This window comes from Gobius niger, assembly GCF_951799975.1.
Source record: "Gobius niger genome assembly, chromosome: 8".
NCBI lineage: Eukaryota > Metazoa > Chordata > Actinopteri > Gobiiformes > Gobiidae > Gobius > Gobius niger.
The window spans coordinates 32,278,347-32,297,155 of NC_136859.1; the positions used below are offsets into that span (position 1 = coordinate 32,278,347).

Below are 18,809 nucleotides of genomic sequence, written 5' to 3' on the forward strand. Positions count from 1 at the left end.
GCTAACGCTGGATACGACTACAGAGGTTTGCTTTTCTGCGTGAAACCAGTGAACTTTTCCAGGCTAACTTTTCCAGTGCGACTGATGATGCCCTGGCTGTAATCATGCACAGCGCCCCCTGCTGACCGTTACGTTTCCCGAACCAGCTCCTTGCCTTCAGAGCGTGTTTTAAGACAGAAAGATGTAGCGCGGATTTGCCAAACTCTACACTGAAAAGAACTAAGCAACGAAAAAGGATTTACCAAAGGTTTGCTGAGCAGAAGGCATGCAAAGATTACGTCAGATGTTTGAGCACCCGATGATCCTGGGGGCTCTGTTGTCGGGGGCTTCGTGCCCCTGGTAGGGTCTCCCATGGCAAACAGGTCCTATAGGTGACGGGTCAGACAAAGAGCGGTTCAGAAGCCCCTTATGAGAGACCAACAGGCCCCGTTAATCGTGAGGCCGTCCTTCTATGGACCCACCACCTGTAAGAGGAGCCATAGGGGCTGGTGCAATGTGATTTGGGCAACTCCAACAGCTGCCCCCACGACCCAGAAACGGAAAAGTGGAAGATGGATGGATGGATGGATGGATGGATGGATGGATGGATGGATGGATGGATGGATGGATGGATGGCCATGTATCTGTTTGCTGTGTGTGTTCAGTGAGTTGGACTTGTTTGCGTTTTGTTTTTGGTCGTAAGCTGTGTGTGCAGGTTAAGGATAATATAACGTAGTCATTGTCCATGGCAGTAATGATGATGTGATCACTAATGATCTCTCTGTATGGGAGACAGTCATGTAGTCCATGAGGAATGAACATCAAAATCTCTACAAGCTTAAACTAATACATAAAAGTCGTCAGTGCATCCCTAGCTTTCAGCCACTTCTCATTTGAGAAAGATCCGCCTCATAGTTTCAGTTTTATGGTTAGATAAAGTTACGCTGGGTGTGTGCAGAGAAACGTAAACAATGCGATCGGCCTGTCGTGCATTACAAACGTAGTACAGGAATCCTGTCTAAAGTTATAACTTTAGTCATGTCTGGAGTCTGTAACTCTCTCAGCGCGAGCCTCCAGCAGCTCAGGGAGGCCTAGCTAACACAGGCAGCAGAGGGACTGGGAAGAAGCTATGGGAGAAGCACGCAGCATTTTGACTGTAAAGTAAATAAAAGAGTAGGCTACACTATGTCCATGATCTACATCACTATGGCCCAACATACACATACAGTATAGCAACAACATACACGTAACATGACATGAGAGTGGGGAGCTATGGTTTATCTAAATGACATGTAAATGAGCCCTATTGTCATTCTCAACAGCAGAGAGAGGTGAGACCAGCCCAAAACTTCAGAGGGGTTTTTCTGCCCTTTTGGCTTTCTGGAGCTGTTAAATTCAAATCGCTGCTACGTCTCCAAATATTATCAGATTTCCATGGGTTACACATTGTTGTGAAAAGCTCAAAATGCCCCAGAACCGACATGTGTCCCTGATTCCTGTTACTGGTCACATACTGTATAAGCCACATAGTTTTATATGAAAACATGAAATGACAGAAAACTTACAGTACATTATTTCCTCATATTCATGACAGTAATCGCTAGCAAAAGTTTCAAATCAATACCTCTAAATATATATTTTTCCCTATTCACCTGCAGTGTCTCGCCTTTAACAAAGTGTCCAAACCTTTGTCCATTCCCTTTACGCCAGATCAAAGTAACCGTCAGCCACCTCACCCTCCCCATAGCATAGCAAACTCCTCTACCTGCCGAGGTCAAAGCGGGAAAGTTTCACTGTTCGTTATTTGTCAGGTCCGTCTCAGTCCCCGGTTAAACCACTGACCTGTTCCGAGGTACAGGACGCTGTAGTGCTCGTCGTTGACGGCCAGCACGATGTCGGCCACGGCGTGGTTGATCTGGTCGTCCGTGGGCAGGTCCAGCGGGGCGATGCCGACGGGCCGGATCACGTCTTCGATCTCCGGGTGGTACCGGATCACCCCCAAGTTCTTGATGTCGTTGTGGCCCCCGCTGGAGTTCTTGCGCACACACTGGCGAGAGAGAGGGGCAAGGGTAAGTTTGAGACTCTGACATCAAGTATGACATTAACGTTGGTTTGGGTTTTGTGTTAGAATAAGAATAGGCATGATTTTCCAACAGGTTTACCACAATACTGAAACACTGCAAAGAGGCCATCTGTCAGAACCCCCAAAAGTGATCTTTTTCTTCCCTTTTATGACCGTTATCTTTAGTTAGAGTTTCTCCCAGCCCATTACAAAATCATAATCTCTTGCTTTGGCCTCAGGACCCAAAACATGTCTTCTTTGAGACTTGCTTCATTCAAAGACTGCGATGAGATCTGACAGCTTTTGTCTTTTGTCTCAGGATTATGACATATCTTGACATGATTAGTACAGTAAATGAATAGAAGTATTCAGGATTTCAGCTTTTTCAAATACTAAATATTTAAGCAGCAAAAAGGCAAGAACGAAAAAATAAAAAACATTGAAAATTCAACTTTAGTCATATTGATTTATGTTTTTAGGTGGGGGAAGAGTTGAGTAGGGCCCCTTGAACATCCCTGTGAAAGTTTCAAATGTTGCTTTCCAATTAGAATAATCTAATAACCTGAGTTTGTTAAATTACTTTCTAAAGAATCGACAAAGGCAGGACTCGGGTTGGGGAAGGCTCTTGAGTCTGAAGTATAAACACAAGCCATTAAAAACAGAAAGAAGCACAAGGCCTCTGACTAAGATATTAAAATTGCTTGTCTTTTATGATCCGTCATGAAAGCGTGGCTGACTCATGCACTTGCACTTGGAACGGAGGCGAGAGGAGAGGAGAAGTGGATTACCATGCCGGGGCGCACTCCGGTTAATGGACTGCTGTAGCCCTTGAGCTTGGACGTAGAGAAGGCCTGGTCTATGTCTTCAATGGAGTAGGCACAAATCACGGTTTTGCCCCTGAAAGAGAACAGAGAGGAGTTAACACATTCAGCGGTGACATTCAGACGAAGGCGTATTTCAGTGATAATGATAGCGCCTTAGATATAAAGGTCCTTATCCTCCTTACACAAGCCACGCGCTCAAAGTTTTTGCCTAATGACACAATTAAGAGCCCTTTATTACCTGAGCCTGTCATCCCATGTCATTTGATAACAAGGTGACAACAGAAAGGCAGGCCTAATGGCACGTCTGACTCCCCACTTTTTGGAAGAGTATAAAAGGCCAGAACTAAACAGTTGAAGCAATGGAGCCGTTCAGACGAGCGGCGAAATATCTTCAATTCAAAACAAACCAGTAAAGACGACAACCTGTACTGGACTTTAACCCATTGTGTCCAAACAAAATTCAAATTCCTATTGTGATTTGTAAAAGATTGCCTCATGAAGCTATCGTTCTAATTCAATTTGTGTGTGTAAGCTTTACTTTAAAAGAGATCTAGTGGGCACTGGATACATATCCAACCCCACCAAACCAGAAAACATAGCCAAATATGATTTAGCATCAAGCTCAGAGGCCGATTTTATACACTATTTTTTGTCTAAAGTAAAACCTCAAAAGGTCAGTGCATTCAGTAGTGATTTCTATCCATGACCGTCAATGGCGATGGACTTAGGGCGCCCCATAGTGCTCAGTGCTAGCCCCCACTGAACGCTCGCTCATGCTAGCTCGCTCATGTTAGCTCGCTCATGTTAGCTCGCTCATGCTTGCTCGCTCATGCTAGCTCGCTCATGCTAGCTCGCTCATGCTTACTCGCTCATGCTTGCTAGCTCATGCTAGCTCGCTCATGCTACCTCGCTCATGCTAGCAATTTGTTTTGGTTTTTGGAGTCAGTTCCACTATTCAGAATAAGATTAATATAAAAATATAAATAGCAAAAAAGTTAAGACAAAGACAAAATGCAAAAAACGTTTCAATGTAAAGTCCATTAGATTTGTGGTTTATGGAAACTATTCGCTATTGACGGTCTATATTTCTGACTAGGCTTCATGCAAATGTGGTCGATGTGTTGACGACAGCCACACACATTTGGACCGTTCATATTTTGTCATGTTTGGTGGCTAATGCTAACAGAACAGGCAATTGAATTCTGTAATGTTGCGTACGTTAGGATCTAATGGCCTTTCTATTGAATTTTTTTATTTTTATTTTTTTTATAGTTAATTTATTTTCTTCGGTCGTTATGAACATTTAAATCACATGTTTTCCAAAGATCTTAGACATTATACAATAAGAAAACACATGCATTAAGAATTTAAGTGCTAAATGATGCCGGATCGAAAGGGGTTTAGGCTGAAGACTTATTCTGCCTAAACCCCTTTTACAAACTATGACTCTGTGTCCAAAGATGACACATTATACACTTTCTCTAATACCAACGATGGAAACACTTAAGCACAAAACGTAAACTTCAACAATCAGAAATGATGCCATGTATCCTCGATCGACTTCTTTTCTAATAGTCTTCATTCAAGTGTTCTATACTTCTCTATCATGTTTAACTTATACATTTTCTTAAATGCTTTAATAGTTTTGGAGCCCTTAAGTTGAATAGATAAACCGTTCCATAGATCAACGCCTTTAACTGATAAACACCTCCTCTTAGTGTTACTGTGCGCCATAGGTTTTAGTAGCAGATCAGTTCCTCTAAGGTTGTTTATAGATTCTCTAGTTTGAAACATCTCCTGTAAACACTGAGGGAGCCTGAGATTGTGAGCTTTGTACATCACAACTGCTGTGTAAACATCAACAAGATCATGCAATTTTAAGATATTTTGTCTAATAATTTTTTTTTTAAATCTATGGTTGTCGCGTTGTAGGGTGATTACCCTCCAACAATCGCATGATATATTCATCAAGCTCATAATGTTTTAGTGTCCTTGGGCAAGACACTTCCTCCACATTATCCGCTTTGTAACCCAGGCATGAAAATCTTCATTTCAATGGCTGCTCTGAATGATTTAGCTTTGCATGTTTGAACCCCATCAAAAAACATTGCTCATTGCATCTGTGCATCGGCAATATTGACATCTGAGTCACAGCTTCGTAGTAGCCATGGCATTGGTGGTGAAGGTAGGAGTGTCTGACATCATCCTGGGGGAGGGCAGTCTGTTGCAAGGACTGTCTAGACATAATTGACCTTCAAATGCAGAGACAAGAGAGTCTGATGGATTACACAGAGATCTATGCAAATGAACTGGAGGGAGAAATGTGAGTCGCGATGTGTGTGCCAACTCCAGACTCCTCTCATTAAATCAGGCTTTTTTGCTTCAACCACGAGCTCCCATCTTGGATGCGGAGATGTAACAGACAATATTTCAGAAGGGATCAGATCAACGGGAGAGTTCCCCGAGCCATATCTTTTCTCTTACTTTCATTGCTCCTCTGGCTGTTTTTTGGAGCTGCAGGTTATCCTAATAGACAAAGCCATTTGGGACAATTCAACTAGGACAAGAAACAAATTGGTTGCAGTGACAAATTTAAAGGAAAACTTTAAGGCGAGACACTGCAGGCGAAGAGACGAGGGGGGTGGGGGTGTAGAGATATCAATCTGAAACTTTGGCTGCGTAAATATGAGAGAAAAAAGTATTGGGAGTGTTCTTTCAATGAATTCTTTCATGTGAAAATAAGGTTCCTTGCATAAAAATTGCCAAAATTGCATATATATTGAACGGTAATGGTTTAAATTTAGGCGCAGCCAGGGGCCGGAGGGTGTCCGGTTTGGGAGCCTCCGGATCTCATCTCTGCTGGATGATGTTGTTCTGTTGGCTTCAACAAACCGGGACCTTCGGCTCCTCTGGGGCGGTTTGCAGCCGAGTGTGTAGCGGCCGGGATGAGGATCAGCACCTCCAAATCTGAGGCCATGGTTCTCCACCGGAAAAAGGTGGTTTCCCCTCTACAGGTCGGTGGGGAGTCCTTACCTCAAGTGGAGGAGTTCAAGTATCTCGGGGTCTTGTTCACGAGTGAGGGGCGGATGGAGCGTGAGATCGACAGACTGATCGGTGCGGCGTCAGCAGTGATGCGGTCGCTGTATCGGTCTGTCGTGGTGAAGAGGGAGCTGAGTCGGGGCAAAGCTCTCGATTTACCGATCGATCTACGTTCCCACCCTCACCTATGGTCATGAGATTTGGGTCATGACCGAAAGGACAAGATCGCGAATACAAGCGGCTGAAATGAGTTTCCTTCGCAGGGTGGCTGGGCGCACCCTCCGAGATCGGGTGAGGAGCTCAGTTACCCGGGAGGAGCTCGGAGTAGAGTCGCTGCTCCTTCACGTCGAAAGGAGCAGCTGAGGTGGCTAGGGCATCTGTTCCGGATGCCTCCTGGTCGCCTCCTGCGGGAGGTGTTCCAGGCATGTCCTAGTGGGACAGGGCTTTGTGGAAGACCCAGGACACGGTGGTGGGACTATGTCTCCGAGCTGGCCTGGTGTCGCTTCGGGGTCCCCCCCGAACAGCAGGAGGAGGTGTGTGTGGATCGGGAAGTTTGGGCATCTCAGCTGAGACTCCTGCTCCCGCGACCTGGCCCCGGATAAAGCGGAAGAAAATGGATGGATGGATGGATGGTTTAAATTTATCGTTGTATTTTGTTGACGTATTAGTTACAAAGATTTTTCAGAGAGGATGTTGGATATCTTATTTGTTAAAGCCGCCCTCAGCTACGTCTTTTTGAATTTTTATTGTCAGTAGGTGGAGTAGTGAGCACAGCTCTTTATGGCAGGAACTGATCAATATCTATTTGTTAAAGTTTGAAATGACATAATTACACCAAATGTCCTTTTTGTCCAGCAGCACTTCCATACAAACTGAAAGTTTCAACTCGGCATCTTTGTGATTTCAATTCAGGTTCAATTTAACATTATTTGAATTGACACATAAGCCAATATGGGGCCTGGTTCATGTGACACCATTCACTAAAAACACGCACAAAAGAAAATAGAGAAAAAAAAGGCCATGGGACCCTAGGGTGCTGAGGACGCTGCAGCAACCCCTAGTGGATAGTTAATGCATTACAGGCACCATTAATAAATAGAAAATACATACAGTACAGATAAAGCTTTTTTTTTCCGTCTCTCAGCCCTAAACCAAATCAAGTTCCCACAGATCTGAATACCGCTTAAGAACCTCCATAATATACAGCACATTCAGTTCACATTCATAAATACTATCTCGAACATTAACGCTCCTGGATTGCACTTAGAACATGTGCTACAACTTTTATAGTTCAGAACGTAAAAAAAAAAAAAAATGTTTTTACGAAACGGCAAAAATCCCCAGTGCAAATTAGAACCACGGCGCGTAATTTCATGCTCCCCTCCTGCGGTAATTGACACCACATTGTGATGCACTTGTATTATCAGATGTCATGAGTCTGAGAGCTGCAATCAGCGTGACAGGATTTGCCAACTTTGGGGACGATTATTTGGCAGATTGTCGCTCGCACGGAAAACTGCCACTCCGGCGGAATGAAATCGAAACCATTAGTGACAAGACGCTTTTGGAGCTGATGTAAGGAGACAGTGAGTGAGGGGGAGTGTGCATGTAAATCTGCCTGTGCGCGCCGGAGATTATGGTTGAAACTAGTGTCAATTACGGAGCTGTTGATATATTGTAGAAAAGAACGGATCTGGCCTGTCAAAAGTTGTATATGCCGGTGGCTGGAGAACTTAGAATCCAGTTATAGCGCGGTAAAAATGAAATAATGATGTAGTCAGCGGAATGTAGGACTTGTCACTCGTTTTCCAAGTCATTTACGGGACTCGGGAACACGGCCGGAACATCCAACTGTTGACTGTAGACTCCACTCAGACTTATTCTATAGTTTCCGAAGGTCACTTTAAGGTTCAGACTTGGACTCGGACTCGATTTTTTTTAGAGCTCAAGTCCTGCCAACATCTGAATAGATACAGTATAATGATTGAAGTTCATGGGCAGTTCAGCGTTATCAGAGTTGACCAAAAACAAAGTCATCACCTGGACGTTGCTAACTGTTCTGATCTGGGGCTGCCGTAGTTGATCAGTGCCCAAAGAATGAGATCAGCTGAACGACCTGAAGATCCTGAATGACCCGGTTATTCCGTTAATGTGTTTCTTCTCCTTCCCTGGCGTACTCCAAGATGACCTTTTGGTTCTTTTTTCGGTCAGGCAGTGTAAAAAGAAAACTCTTCTTAAATGGGCTGGACACTTGGACTCAGACTGGCACATTCAGATCTTGGAACAAAAAATTGAAGAACATGGACGTGGGCTTGCCTCGAGCTAGTCAGAAGTGACACGGGCTTGGATTGAACGATAAGAACATGAGGGCGACTCGGACCCGGCCACATCCGACCAGATTGACGGAGCAAACGACATTGGCGCAGTTGCATCAATCTGGAAAGCAAAACAACCAAGCACTAAAGCCTTTAAATATTTGTTTGTGTAAGTCTTGTGGCAGCATAACCTCGTGTTCCATCGCCGTGCTGTTCATGAGTTTCAATAAAAGCGCCCGTTGTTTTGGCGTCAATAAAACCGTACAGCCGTGTGGTGAGACGATTCCCTCGGTTTCCCACTCACCAGGCGTTGGAGAAGAGTCCGTAGAGGACCCCCGCCCTCTTGTCCTGGGCTGTCAGCACCACGGCCTGTTTGAGGTTGTTGTACTGCTGCTGGGTGTTCCCTGCTCCGCACATGACCCGGGCCTTCAGGAACGTGGTCCAAGAGTCTGCCAGGATGGGCTTGACACCTCCCTCATCCACCTGATGTAGACATACACACACGCAAATCTGCATTAGGTCTGCACACGTGTATGGGTTCAGTGCCATCAATACTAAAAGTTAGTTTGTTATTATGTTTATTAGTTTGTTTTTATGTCGTGAGGGAACAAAATTACAAGTAGTGTGTAAAAAGTAGGACCGGGACTTTACTAGATTAATTACGATTAATTAATTACACAAGGTTTAGTGCAATTAAAAATATTAATCGAAATGAATTACAATTTACTTTCGTCACTTCCGTTTCCTTTTTCCTGCAGATGTTGCTTAGGCACAAACAACACATGAAGCCAAAAACAATTTTGACTGTCAAACTTGTTTATTCACACAGTTAAGCGCCGACATGTGAAAAGATCAGTCTTGTCTTTGAAGTGTTTGAAATGATCACACAGGCCTGACAAATACTGTGTTCTGCTAAAATGTAGAAAAATACATAAAGCATCTAAAATATACCTCTAAAAATAAATAGAACCCCTAAATAATTGATGCTTAAATGCGATTAATTGCAATTAATTAATCACAAAGGCCAAAATTAACTCAATTAAAATCTTTAATCGAGTCCCATCACTAGTAAAAAGTCATGTGTCCAAAGTTAATAAACCAAATGCCATTTGACATTTATTGAAGTGTGAAGTTTGAAAAGTGCATTAATACAAAATGTAACAAAGTGCTGTTACTGGAAAACAGTGCAGGATAAAAAGGCCTCCAAACACAAGAATTGAAAGTATTGCGATACTTGATAAAGTTCCTCCCTAAAGTTTCCTCCCTCTACACGTTTCAGCCATGTCCCAAAGTGTAAAAAGAGCTCAGACCTGTTCACCACAACTGCCTCTAAAATCCTGCACTGTCACTCAAAAGGTTGTTGTCATGTACGAGCTTAATATAGAAGGTGCAGTTACACGTATGTCCTGAGGTGGCAGTAGTGAGTATAAAATGGCCAACTTCTATCTAGCCCCTTTTTAGCAACATGTCAGACAAATGTTGATTGGACACACCCAGAAGAAAGCTATACACATAAGGGTTTTCTGAGTAAAATCTTCTTGAAATAAGTCAATTTGCCCTTGGTTTGAGTAACTCATTTCAAGAAATGTGTCCAAAAAAATCTCATCACAAATCCTAATGTTCCTAAATGCTTGAAATAAGATTGTTGTTGATGATGATTTTCAGTGTAAAAAGTTGCCTCATAGACAGATTTCTTGAAATCGATTACTCAAATCAAGGACAAATCCACTCATTTCAAGGAACTATACTAATTTCTCAATTACTTTTTGCAACACTCAAACTTAAAGGAACAGACCACCGTTTTTACATACTGAGATATGTTCTTCCTGAGCTTAGAAGAGTTCTTTAGTACCTGTCTGGTCTGGCCTTCAATCACGTAAACACAGCACAGACGGCGTTAGCATTTAGCCTTAGAGTTGTTTGAAATCCGCGCAGAACTACTCCTGGTATTACTACGCCTCACAATATAGTTCCCCCTTACATCCGCTTAGAAAATCCACATTGTTTAATTTTGTGTAGTTATACTTTGTAGTATATAGAGGAGAGGGGGGGAGGCCGCCGTCAGCGCTGTGTTTATGTGACTGAAGGCACGGGTGAAGTCCAGACAGATACCAAAGAACTCGTCTAAGCTAAGGTAAGAACATATCTCAGTATGTAAAAACGGTGGCCTATTCCTTTAAAGCGGGGGTATTATGCTTTTTTCAATCACATAGCACCAGTCTATAACACACTACAATGATGACCAAACCTTCTGTTGGTCTGTAAATGCAGTAAATTAGAATAACTGCCTTGTATAAAATTGCTCTCTCAAAATGGCTGCAGTGAATGTCTTGAAATAGGCGTCTGTCTCTTTAAGAACCTCTGAGCCTTTCCGACACGCCCCCTCCACACGCTGTCTGTGGCATCAGTGGGGAGGGGGTTCTGCTGAGGAGCAGTGGTTGGTTACTCGGCTGATGACGAAAGCTCGGAGGCGTCTCCAGGAGGTGGGGGCGTTCCTAGGAGGACTCAGGCAAACCTATCCCTAAAATGGCCGCCATCAGAGTTTTTACAGATTACTCAAAAATACGTGAATGTGCCAAGGCAACACTTCAGGCATGTTTTTAATGAGGGAATGACATAATAACATGATGTAAAGCTTGAAAAAGTTGATTTTGCATAATACCCCCCCTTTAAGGGTGTCACATGGTGGTCAGGGAATCAACCAACATCTTTGAATTGACGAGTTCTGGGTCAAATTGACTGAAACAATGATCCGGCTCTTTCCACAATTGAGATCCGGTTCGAACCATTCACCTTGAAGAGCCGTTCAAATACGCCACTAATGGGGGGACAATTTTGCTATTCAAAACTAAAGATTGTGTAAAGCTCATTAATGCCATTGTTGCGGGTTGTGGTTAAGGGCTTTTCGCTAGCGGCGGTCAGCTTTAGCCTCAACCTCGTGATCCTCGGCACAGAGATGATCCAAACTCGTCAACTCTTTCGGTTTCAGTTTGTGTGGTGGTCTGTCGTGTTCTCTTACCATGCAGACTCTTCCGATGCGGGCGCGGAACGGCTCCTCGTCCACTCGCGCCGTCTTGTTGAACTCGCTGAAGAAGAAATACATCTCCTCTTTGTCTCTGAAGGACGTGGGGATCATGGCCGCTCCGGCAAACTGCGGATCTGACAGAACCGGCACAAGCGTGAGTGTGCGCAGTCCGAATGTCTCCCACTTTTCCCTTTTTTGTGCCGATCGATATGCTATTATCTGATGAGAGCGCATTAAGGTGCCACGGTTACAGCGCGGCGTCCGGGGAATACAGATTTTAGAGTAACGGGATATCGATCGAGGTCGCTGCTGTTTAAATGGAAGTAGTGTGCGATATATTTACGAACTGGCTGCTCCTGTCTCATTGTGTTCTCATTGTGTGCTCCAGAGAAAGTCGGTTGTTACAAAGCAGGACTAACCAGAATGGGCAGAACCAATCAGAGAAATGTAGTCTGTGACCTGTTCATTTTCTTCCGCACAAGTGGAAACAGCTAGAGTACGTCTGAATCCAATAGCAAAAAAGGCACAAAAGCTTTTAGAGATTCCAGTTCTAGTCAAGGACAGATGTGTTCAAATGTTTGACAGCGCCTCGTGTTTTTTTTCTTCACAAATGGCAAAAGGAAAGTAAATGTTAAATGATAAACTGTCTTTGAACACATTTTAATTCACTGCACTGTAAAATGCTGAGTGCCCAGTTTGGTCGGGTGATACGTTCTGGAAGAAATCAATCCTCAATAGGGCTGTAGCAGAATGTAATGTAAATGTAAAGTGTTCCCAGGAAGCAGAGGCAGACACTGGTAAACACGCTAAAAAAATTTAACGCAACACTTGTTTTTGCTCAAAATAGACCCATTTCTCGTCTCACAAAGTGTTACTAAAGAGAGAAAGAACATTATTGCCTCCTGAGCTGCAGAAACAGATCCACATCATGACACGGTTTCTTTCAGCTAAACTTTTCTAAACGCACTTTGATGAAGCGAATGCACTTCACACGTCAAAGATCCTTACATGGTGTGGGGGCTCACTTTTCCACAAACAATCTTTGATATTCCCCTCGCTGCAGCTGCTTGTAAAGTTGTAAACAACAGCACGTAAGCTCAGCCTCCGGGTCTGTCGATAAAGGTAGAGAGACATTCTTACTGTCACTGCTTGGTTTTGCTTTTCAATTTGCCTGAAAGTTTTTTGTTCAGTCCTGGTTTAGTCCTGGCTCAGTCCTGCCATCTCTATTACAAAAGTGTAGAAAGTTACAGCTTTTCTTTGCTCCATTTGCGCTGAAGCGGCTCATTATCTACTCACATGCTGGTGTTGATTTTTTTTTTAAGACTTCCTGCGGATCATATATTGCTGTCTGGAAAGGAAGAAGAACCGAAAGTTGGCACCGAAAGAATTTGAGTTTTTAGATACCGCCCCTGACCAATGTTAATTTCGTCGACTAAAATATTTAATCTTCTTCGTCTTAATTTTAGTCAAAGTGATCATTTTGACGACTAAAATTGGACTAAAACGAAATTAAAAGTCTTTCATGAGACTAAAACTATGACTAAAATGTCCAGATATTTTAGTCGACTAAAATAAGACTAAATAAAAATGAAAGGGAGAGACTAAAATCATCCAAACTTCTATTGACTTGTCTGAAAGAGCCTCAGATCATGTAAATTCTCAGCCAAAGGATCAGCTCTGAGCTTTGTTCATGTGAGAGCAGCTCCATAAAGCAGAGGAACAAGATTAAATATGATTATAATGAATATTATAAACGTAAAGTCGACTAAATTTGTCTTAAATTTTAGTCGACAAAAACTAGACTAAAATTGAATATATTTTTTGGTCTAAATCTCGACTAAAATTGAATTACACTTTTGTCAAAAGACTAAAACTAAATTAAAATATGTTGTCAAAATTAACACTGCCCCCGACCGGAGCTTTTCGGTCCCGTCCCTATGCATGACTATTTTGAAGTCCTACGATCTTTCAGCCTCTCCGTGCGTCCCTTTTGTGCAGTGTACAGGAGGCTACGAGTCGGCTCACGATGAACATACGAGTGAAAGGGTTTTCAAACATGTTTGATATTTTTCCAATCAGGAGGGAGGGGGAGGAGCTTGATCATTTACTTGTGAAAACTCTGTTCCTCGTCTCCCCATTTTGCAAAAGGGCTTTCTTACTTTGCAATCTTACAGACTAGTTAAAGGGATATTTCAAGATTTTTGATATATGGCCTAATTTCCTAGTTGTCCAGAGTGTTGCTGATTTCTGGAGATATTTTTTTTGTAATTCATGCAGTTCTTATATTTGAAGAGTCTCGTGGTGCGAGGCTTGTGCTAGGCTAGTGCATTTCTATGGTATCAGCTAGCCTGCATTAAAAACAGTCTGACCCGCTCCACAGAGCACCTGAGGCAAATCATTTATAACGCCAGACTAACCATATAAATGTCTGTGTCGATAGAATAATTTTTGGAATATAACTGACCTTGCATCACATGAATGATCGCATTTTGAGGGACTATTTTCTAGCAGATCACTCCGCCGCTGCGTCGCTTATACAACCACAAAGCTGATGCTGCTCAAATAGAAGGTCTTTTAAATGCAAAATGGTTAAGATTACTCTATTGACACAAACATTTATATGGTTAGTCTGGCGTTATAAGTGATTTGCCTCAGGTGCTCTGTGGAGCAGGTCAGACTGTTTTTAATGCAGGCTAGCTGATACCGTAGAAATGCGCTAGCCTTGCACTAGCCTAGCGCCACGAAACTCTTCAAATATAAGAACTGCTTGAATTACAAAAAATATATCTCCAGAAATCAGCAACACTCTGGATAACTAGGAAATGAGGCCCTATGTCAAAAAATCCTGAAATATCCCTTAAATAAAGAATGTTGTGTGAGGCAAAATACACATATAATACACATTACATCACATTTTACTTTTTTTACAACATATTCTTATGAGGCAAAAAGAAGGTTACCCTATAAAAACTTCCAACCACAAATAACTGAAAAAGAAATAAATAGTGTGTCGTACAGCAGTGAACCAAGGTCTAATGCTTCGTATAGTGCATTTGGTCCTTTGTGCTACGATATTGCAGGGCTAATGCGCGGCCTTGTTACATAATGCCATTTCTAAAACCTCTATATTTCCATGCACCGGGCTCTTGCAGGACCGTGACTTCCATATTCATGAGGCTCGTGCTCGGCCAGTGTTGGTGCCACTCTCCTCCTACTCACTCATCAGCCAAATGTTCTCGGTCTTCAGGAGCTTCTGGGAGCCAAATGTGCGGCGTATGGATCCGGCGTGACCTCCCACTGACGAGAGAGCCGAGTACAGACTCCCATCTGAGAGACACAGGCAGAGGAAAGAAAGAGGAGGGGAGGGGAAAAAAAAGAAGAAGCTTTCAGCGAGACGGCGGCTTTGATGGATGACTACGAGCTTCAGAGGGGGAGAGAGCGGGGAGGGGGAAGCGACGCACTGAGGGAACATTAAACACAGACTGAAGACGGTGGACCCAGGAGGCTGTGGACTCTGGAATAAACATTACAAGGGAGGAAGACATCAAGTGGCAATGCGTTTCCGCCAATCACGGCCCTCCGGTTTAGGCCCCGTCTCCATAGTGACACCGAGTGCGCAGCAAAAGAGAAATAACCGTTTTTGAAGTGGCCGTATCTGATGAGGGCGATTGCGGCTTCTCAACCTGCTTTTGGGTCACAACACCGCAACATCACAAGAGTTCTTTCCTCTGACTGAGATTCACCCTTTTTATGGTCACACGGCTTGAAACTAGAACAGACAGGGGAGTCATTTATCAGGGCAGGTGCTAAATATTCTGGAATCTGAGGACTGGACGGTCTGTGATCTTGGCCCGTCTGCTGAGGGATCCTTCGGCCCTGGGTCTCTATAGCCTGTCCGTCCATGGGAGTGGATCTCTCCTTCTGTGGTTCTCCCCAAGGTTTCTCTTTTCTCCTGCCGGGTTTTTGAGTTTTTCCTTGCCGTGCTGGAGAGTCTAAGGACGGGGGACGCCCACAGGGGCGGACTGGGACTGCAAACCAGCCCTGGACTCTGCTCAACCTGGCTCAAATTAGCGTAAATGCGACACTTCCACAAATACATATGTTAACCTCTTACCCCCCGCCTTAACCGAGAGCATTTTCTCCAGTTCGGCTTTACCCAAATGTAAAAGCTTCTTGACTGGAGAGCAACACTGTAACGTCTCATTTGAAATCTCAAATCTAGAAAAGTGATGGTAACTTTTTGTCACGTTGTCGCTGCGTTTTTGTCATGTTTTTGCTGCTTTTTCATTACATTTTCATCACTTTTTTGTGGCTTTTTGTTGTGTTTTCGTCTCTTGTTTTTCGGGGGGGGGGTTTCATGTTGTTGTTTTTTCATCGCTTTTTCGTCACGTTTTCGTCCCATTTTGTTGTGTTTTTGTCACTTTTTTGTTGCTTTTCCAGCACATTTTTGTTTTTGGATGCTTTTCTTTTAACCCCTTAACTCCCACCTGAACCGAGCACATTTTCTCCAGTTTGGCTTTACCCCAGTCCAAAAGCTTCTGGAAAAAAGCTGTGAAAATGGCAACAGAACTGAGACGAAAACAATGATGGAAAAAAATGTCACAAGAAATTGACAAAAATGTGACAAAAAAATGACAAAAATTTGATTAAAAAAATGACAAAAAAATGACAAAAATGTCACAAGAAATTGGCGAAAAATTTACAAAAAAAAGACAAAAAATTGACCAAAAATTGACAAAAATGTGACAAAAAAACTACAAAAATGTGACCAAAAAAGTTACAAAAATGAGTTGAATATCCAACAAAAAAAATGATGGGAAAAAAATGTGATGACGTGAGGAAAAAGATCCTCTCGGTTCAGGCGGGAGTTAAGAGGTTAAGCTTTTAGATTTGGGTAAAGCTCGGTTTCGCCCGAGGGCAAGGGTAAGGTAAAGTGAGGGGCCCTTCTGTGCTCTTCAAGAATGGACATATGGCCAGTCCGCCCCTGGACACCCACACTGCTCGTCGCTACCTCCTATTGGACATTATATTTGCCTGGATTCACCTGAACTTTAAATTGTCATCTTTATTGCTCTGTTTTATTGCCTTAATGTTCGGTGCAGCCCTGTGAGGCGGCTTCTGTTGTGATATTGGGCTATACAAAACCATTAAACTTAAACTTAAACAGTGAGTGCTACCTGAAAAAAATGAAAAAAATATGCAACTTTGTGAGCATGCTGCACCAAATGTACCATTTAGGTCCCCAAATCCAGTGTTGAGCAAATTACATTCAAAATGTAGCATATTCTATATTAGTAGCCTTGTTATATATTTTAAAATGTTATATGTTTGCATTACATATCACTGATTCAAAAATGTAGCTGGCTTAAGTTACTTTGAGTTACTTTTGGCAAAATATAAACTAAAATGTTTAGATGACTTTAAAGCCACACCGTGTAGAATTTGACCCGGTAAATAACATTGAAATACAAGCATTTATTTTATGACAGATATTTTCATCACTGAAAAATACCTCAAAAATGTCACAAACAAACCAGTGCCTTTGCTGTGAGCGGCTCAGCTCTCCTAAGACATGACCGGGAGTGGGTACGTCTCCAGCTCGTCTCCATGGAGATGTCGACTAAAGGCAGCAGAATTTGACGTTTAAACAGTTTAGGTTCTCATCCAAATCTATTCTTTGATTAGCCACTGCAGTAATAGCATTTTCTGTGTCGAGCTGGTCATCAGGAGCGTGTTTTGTACTGAGGCAACAGAATAGGCCAAAATGTTACGCATTAGGCCTTTAACGACATGCAACTGCTTATACCCCAGTGTCCAACTTGATTTGTTTGAGGCATTATATTTGTGGGAAGTTTGGCATATCAATACAAACAGTTTATGCACTTGCAACTCAAATTACTTAAAGGATCTGTATCATGCTATTTTAGCCATCCCAAAGTAAAGTATAGGCATTTATATGATATGTTGTACCTCTTCCGCTATGGAGCACTATTTTCTGGGGCTATTTTCCAAACGCGGAAGACACAACGCTTCGATTCGGTTAACTCCGCCCCCACCCAGGAGGATTGCTGAGAACTGCGTGAATGAAGCCACAAACCACTCTGGGGGTGTTTTTGATAAGGAAGTAGCATAACAACATGGCTAAAAGCTCCAAAAAGTCGATTTTGCATGATATAGGACCTTTAAATTACAAACTTAAATTGTATTGACTAATTTATAACCTTACTTTGTTTGAGTTATACGTTATATTCATAAAACAAATTACTGTATAAATAAAGTATAAATATATTACTGAAAAAAGCAATATATTTCTGTAACTCTTTACTTTTGTAATACGTTACCCCCAACACTGCCCAAATCTCAGACTGTGCAGTGAATGAGGGAATACTGCATGAGCAAAAAAATGCAAAAATGACCCTGCTGCTGTTCCACTACTACTTTTATATTCTCTGAGAGATTACTCCAAAGGCTGCTGCAGCCTACTGGGCACAGTGAGCAAATGCTTTATCCTGTGATCAGAGGGGTCTTGAAGGTGAAAGATTGATCAATCTCGATTTTCGATTCAATTTTATTTGTTCATACTACATTTAAAACATCGTGCCAATTCACAAAATAAGATGCATCTTTTATTCAAACTTCGGCTCAAACAAAAACAAATGCTTTCATCAAGTCTCATTTAACGCAGAAAAGTCTTCCATTGTCTCGACCAAACTCCCAAACTAGGTGTTTGTGCCAAAGAAATGGCTGTAAACCCGTCGATTATAAAGTCCCATGATGATTATTGAGATTGGCCAAAGTAGAGATTGCGATTTTGATTAAATTTCGATGAATTGCCCAGCCTTACTTGAAGGCACGTATTTATTGAACATTTCTGATAAGTGCTGAGGGTCCACTCCATTGAGGGATTTTAAAAACTGATGAAAGGATTTTAAAATCAATGCGCCGTTTCACAACACAAGGACCGACACATTGGAGTTATGTGGCATCTCCTTTTAGGTTTTGTCAAGTTTTTCAAGGTCTTGCCTCTCTCAGCTTTGATAAAAATATGTTTGAGCTTTGAAATTGAAGTCACTGTTTAAAATGACACCTAGATTTCTATTTAGTCTATTTGGATTTGGTCTTGGCGAAAGCACGAATGATTCAGTTGGCCACATTCCTTTGGGGAGATTGCTAAATAGACTTGAGTGTACAATCTGCGTCGCTGTGATCCAAGACTTTGCATTTTCTTTGGTTTTAGTCACTCCCGATTTTCCTTTTTTTGGGGGGGGGTAAATGACAAGAAAACGCCTGAGAAAATCCAGACCTTATAAGCAAATAAACCTCCAAACTCCTCAAATGTAGATCCGTTTTGATTGGAAGTCATTTTTTTCCAGAGTGCAGTGGAAAGTGGGGCTTCGTAAGTAGAGATCATTATCAGAGCGTTTGCGTGCGGGAGCGGTTCGTTGGCTGCTAAATGGACTCCAATCGCAATGAGCATCCCCCGCAGAGCAAACAGAGCTCCTCGACTTCTGCACAAACAACCCCCGTGCAGATAGAGGCGCGGGGGGGGGGGGGGGGGGGGGGGG

At 42.6% G+C, this 18,809-nt stretch overlaps 1 protein-coding gene across 1 annotated transcript in view; it reads right to left on the reverse strand.

Moving 5' to 3' along the window:
• Positions 1–18,809, reverse strand: part of LOC306967020 (semaphorin-7A) — a 140,053-nt gene that overhangs the window by 40,784 nt on the left and 80,460 nt on the right. Inside the window, exons 6-10 of the mRNA XM_079561902.1 lie at positions 14,464–14,571; positions 11,239–11,378; positions 8,524–8,702; positions 2,830–2,938; positions 1,822–2,026 (exon numbers count right to left, since the gene is read on the reverse strand). Coding sequence (XP_079418028.1) covers positions 1,822–2,026; positions 2,830–2,938; positions 8,524–8,702; positions 11,239–11,378; positions 14,464–14,571 — 741 coding nt within the window. The remainder of the gene's footprint in view (positions 1–1,821; positions 2,027–2,829; positions 2,939–8,523; positions 8,703–11,238; positions 11,379–14,463; positions 14,572–18,809) is intronic.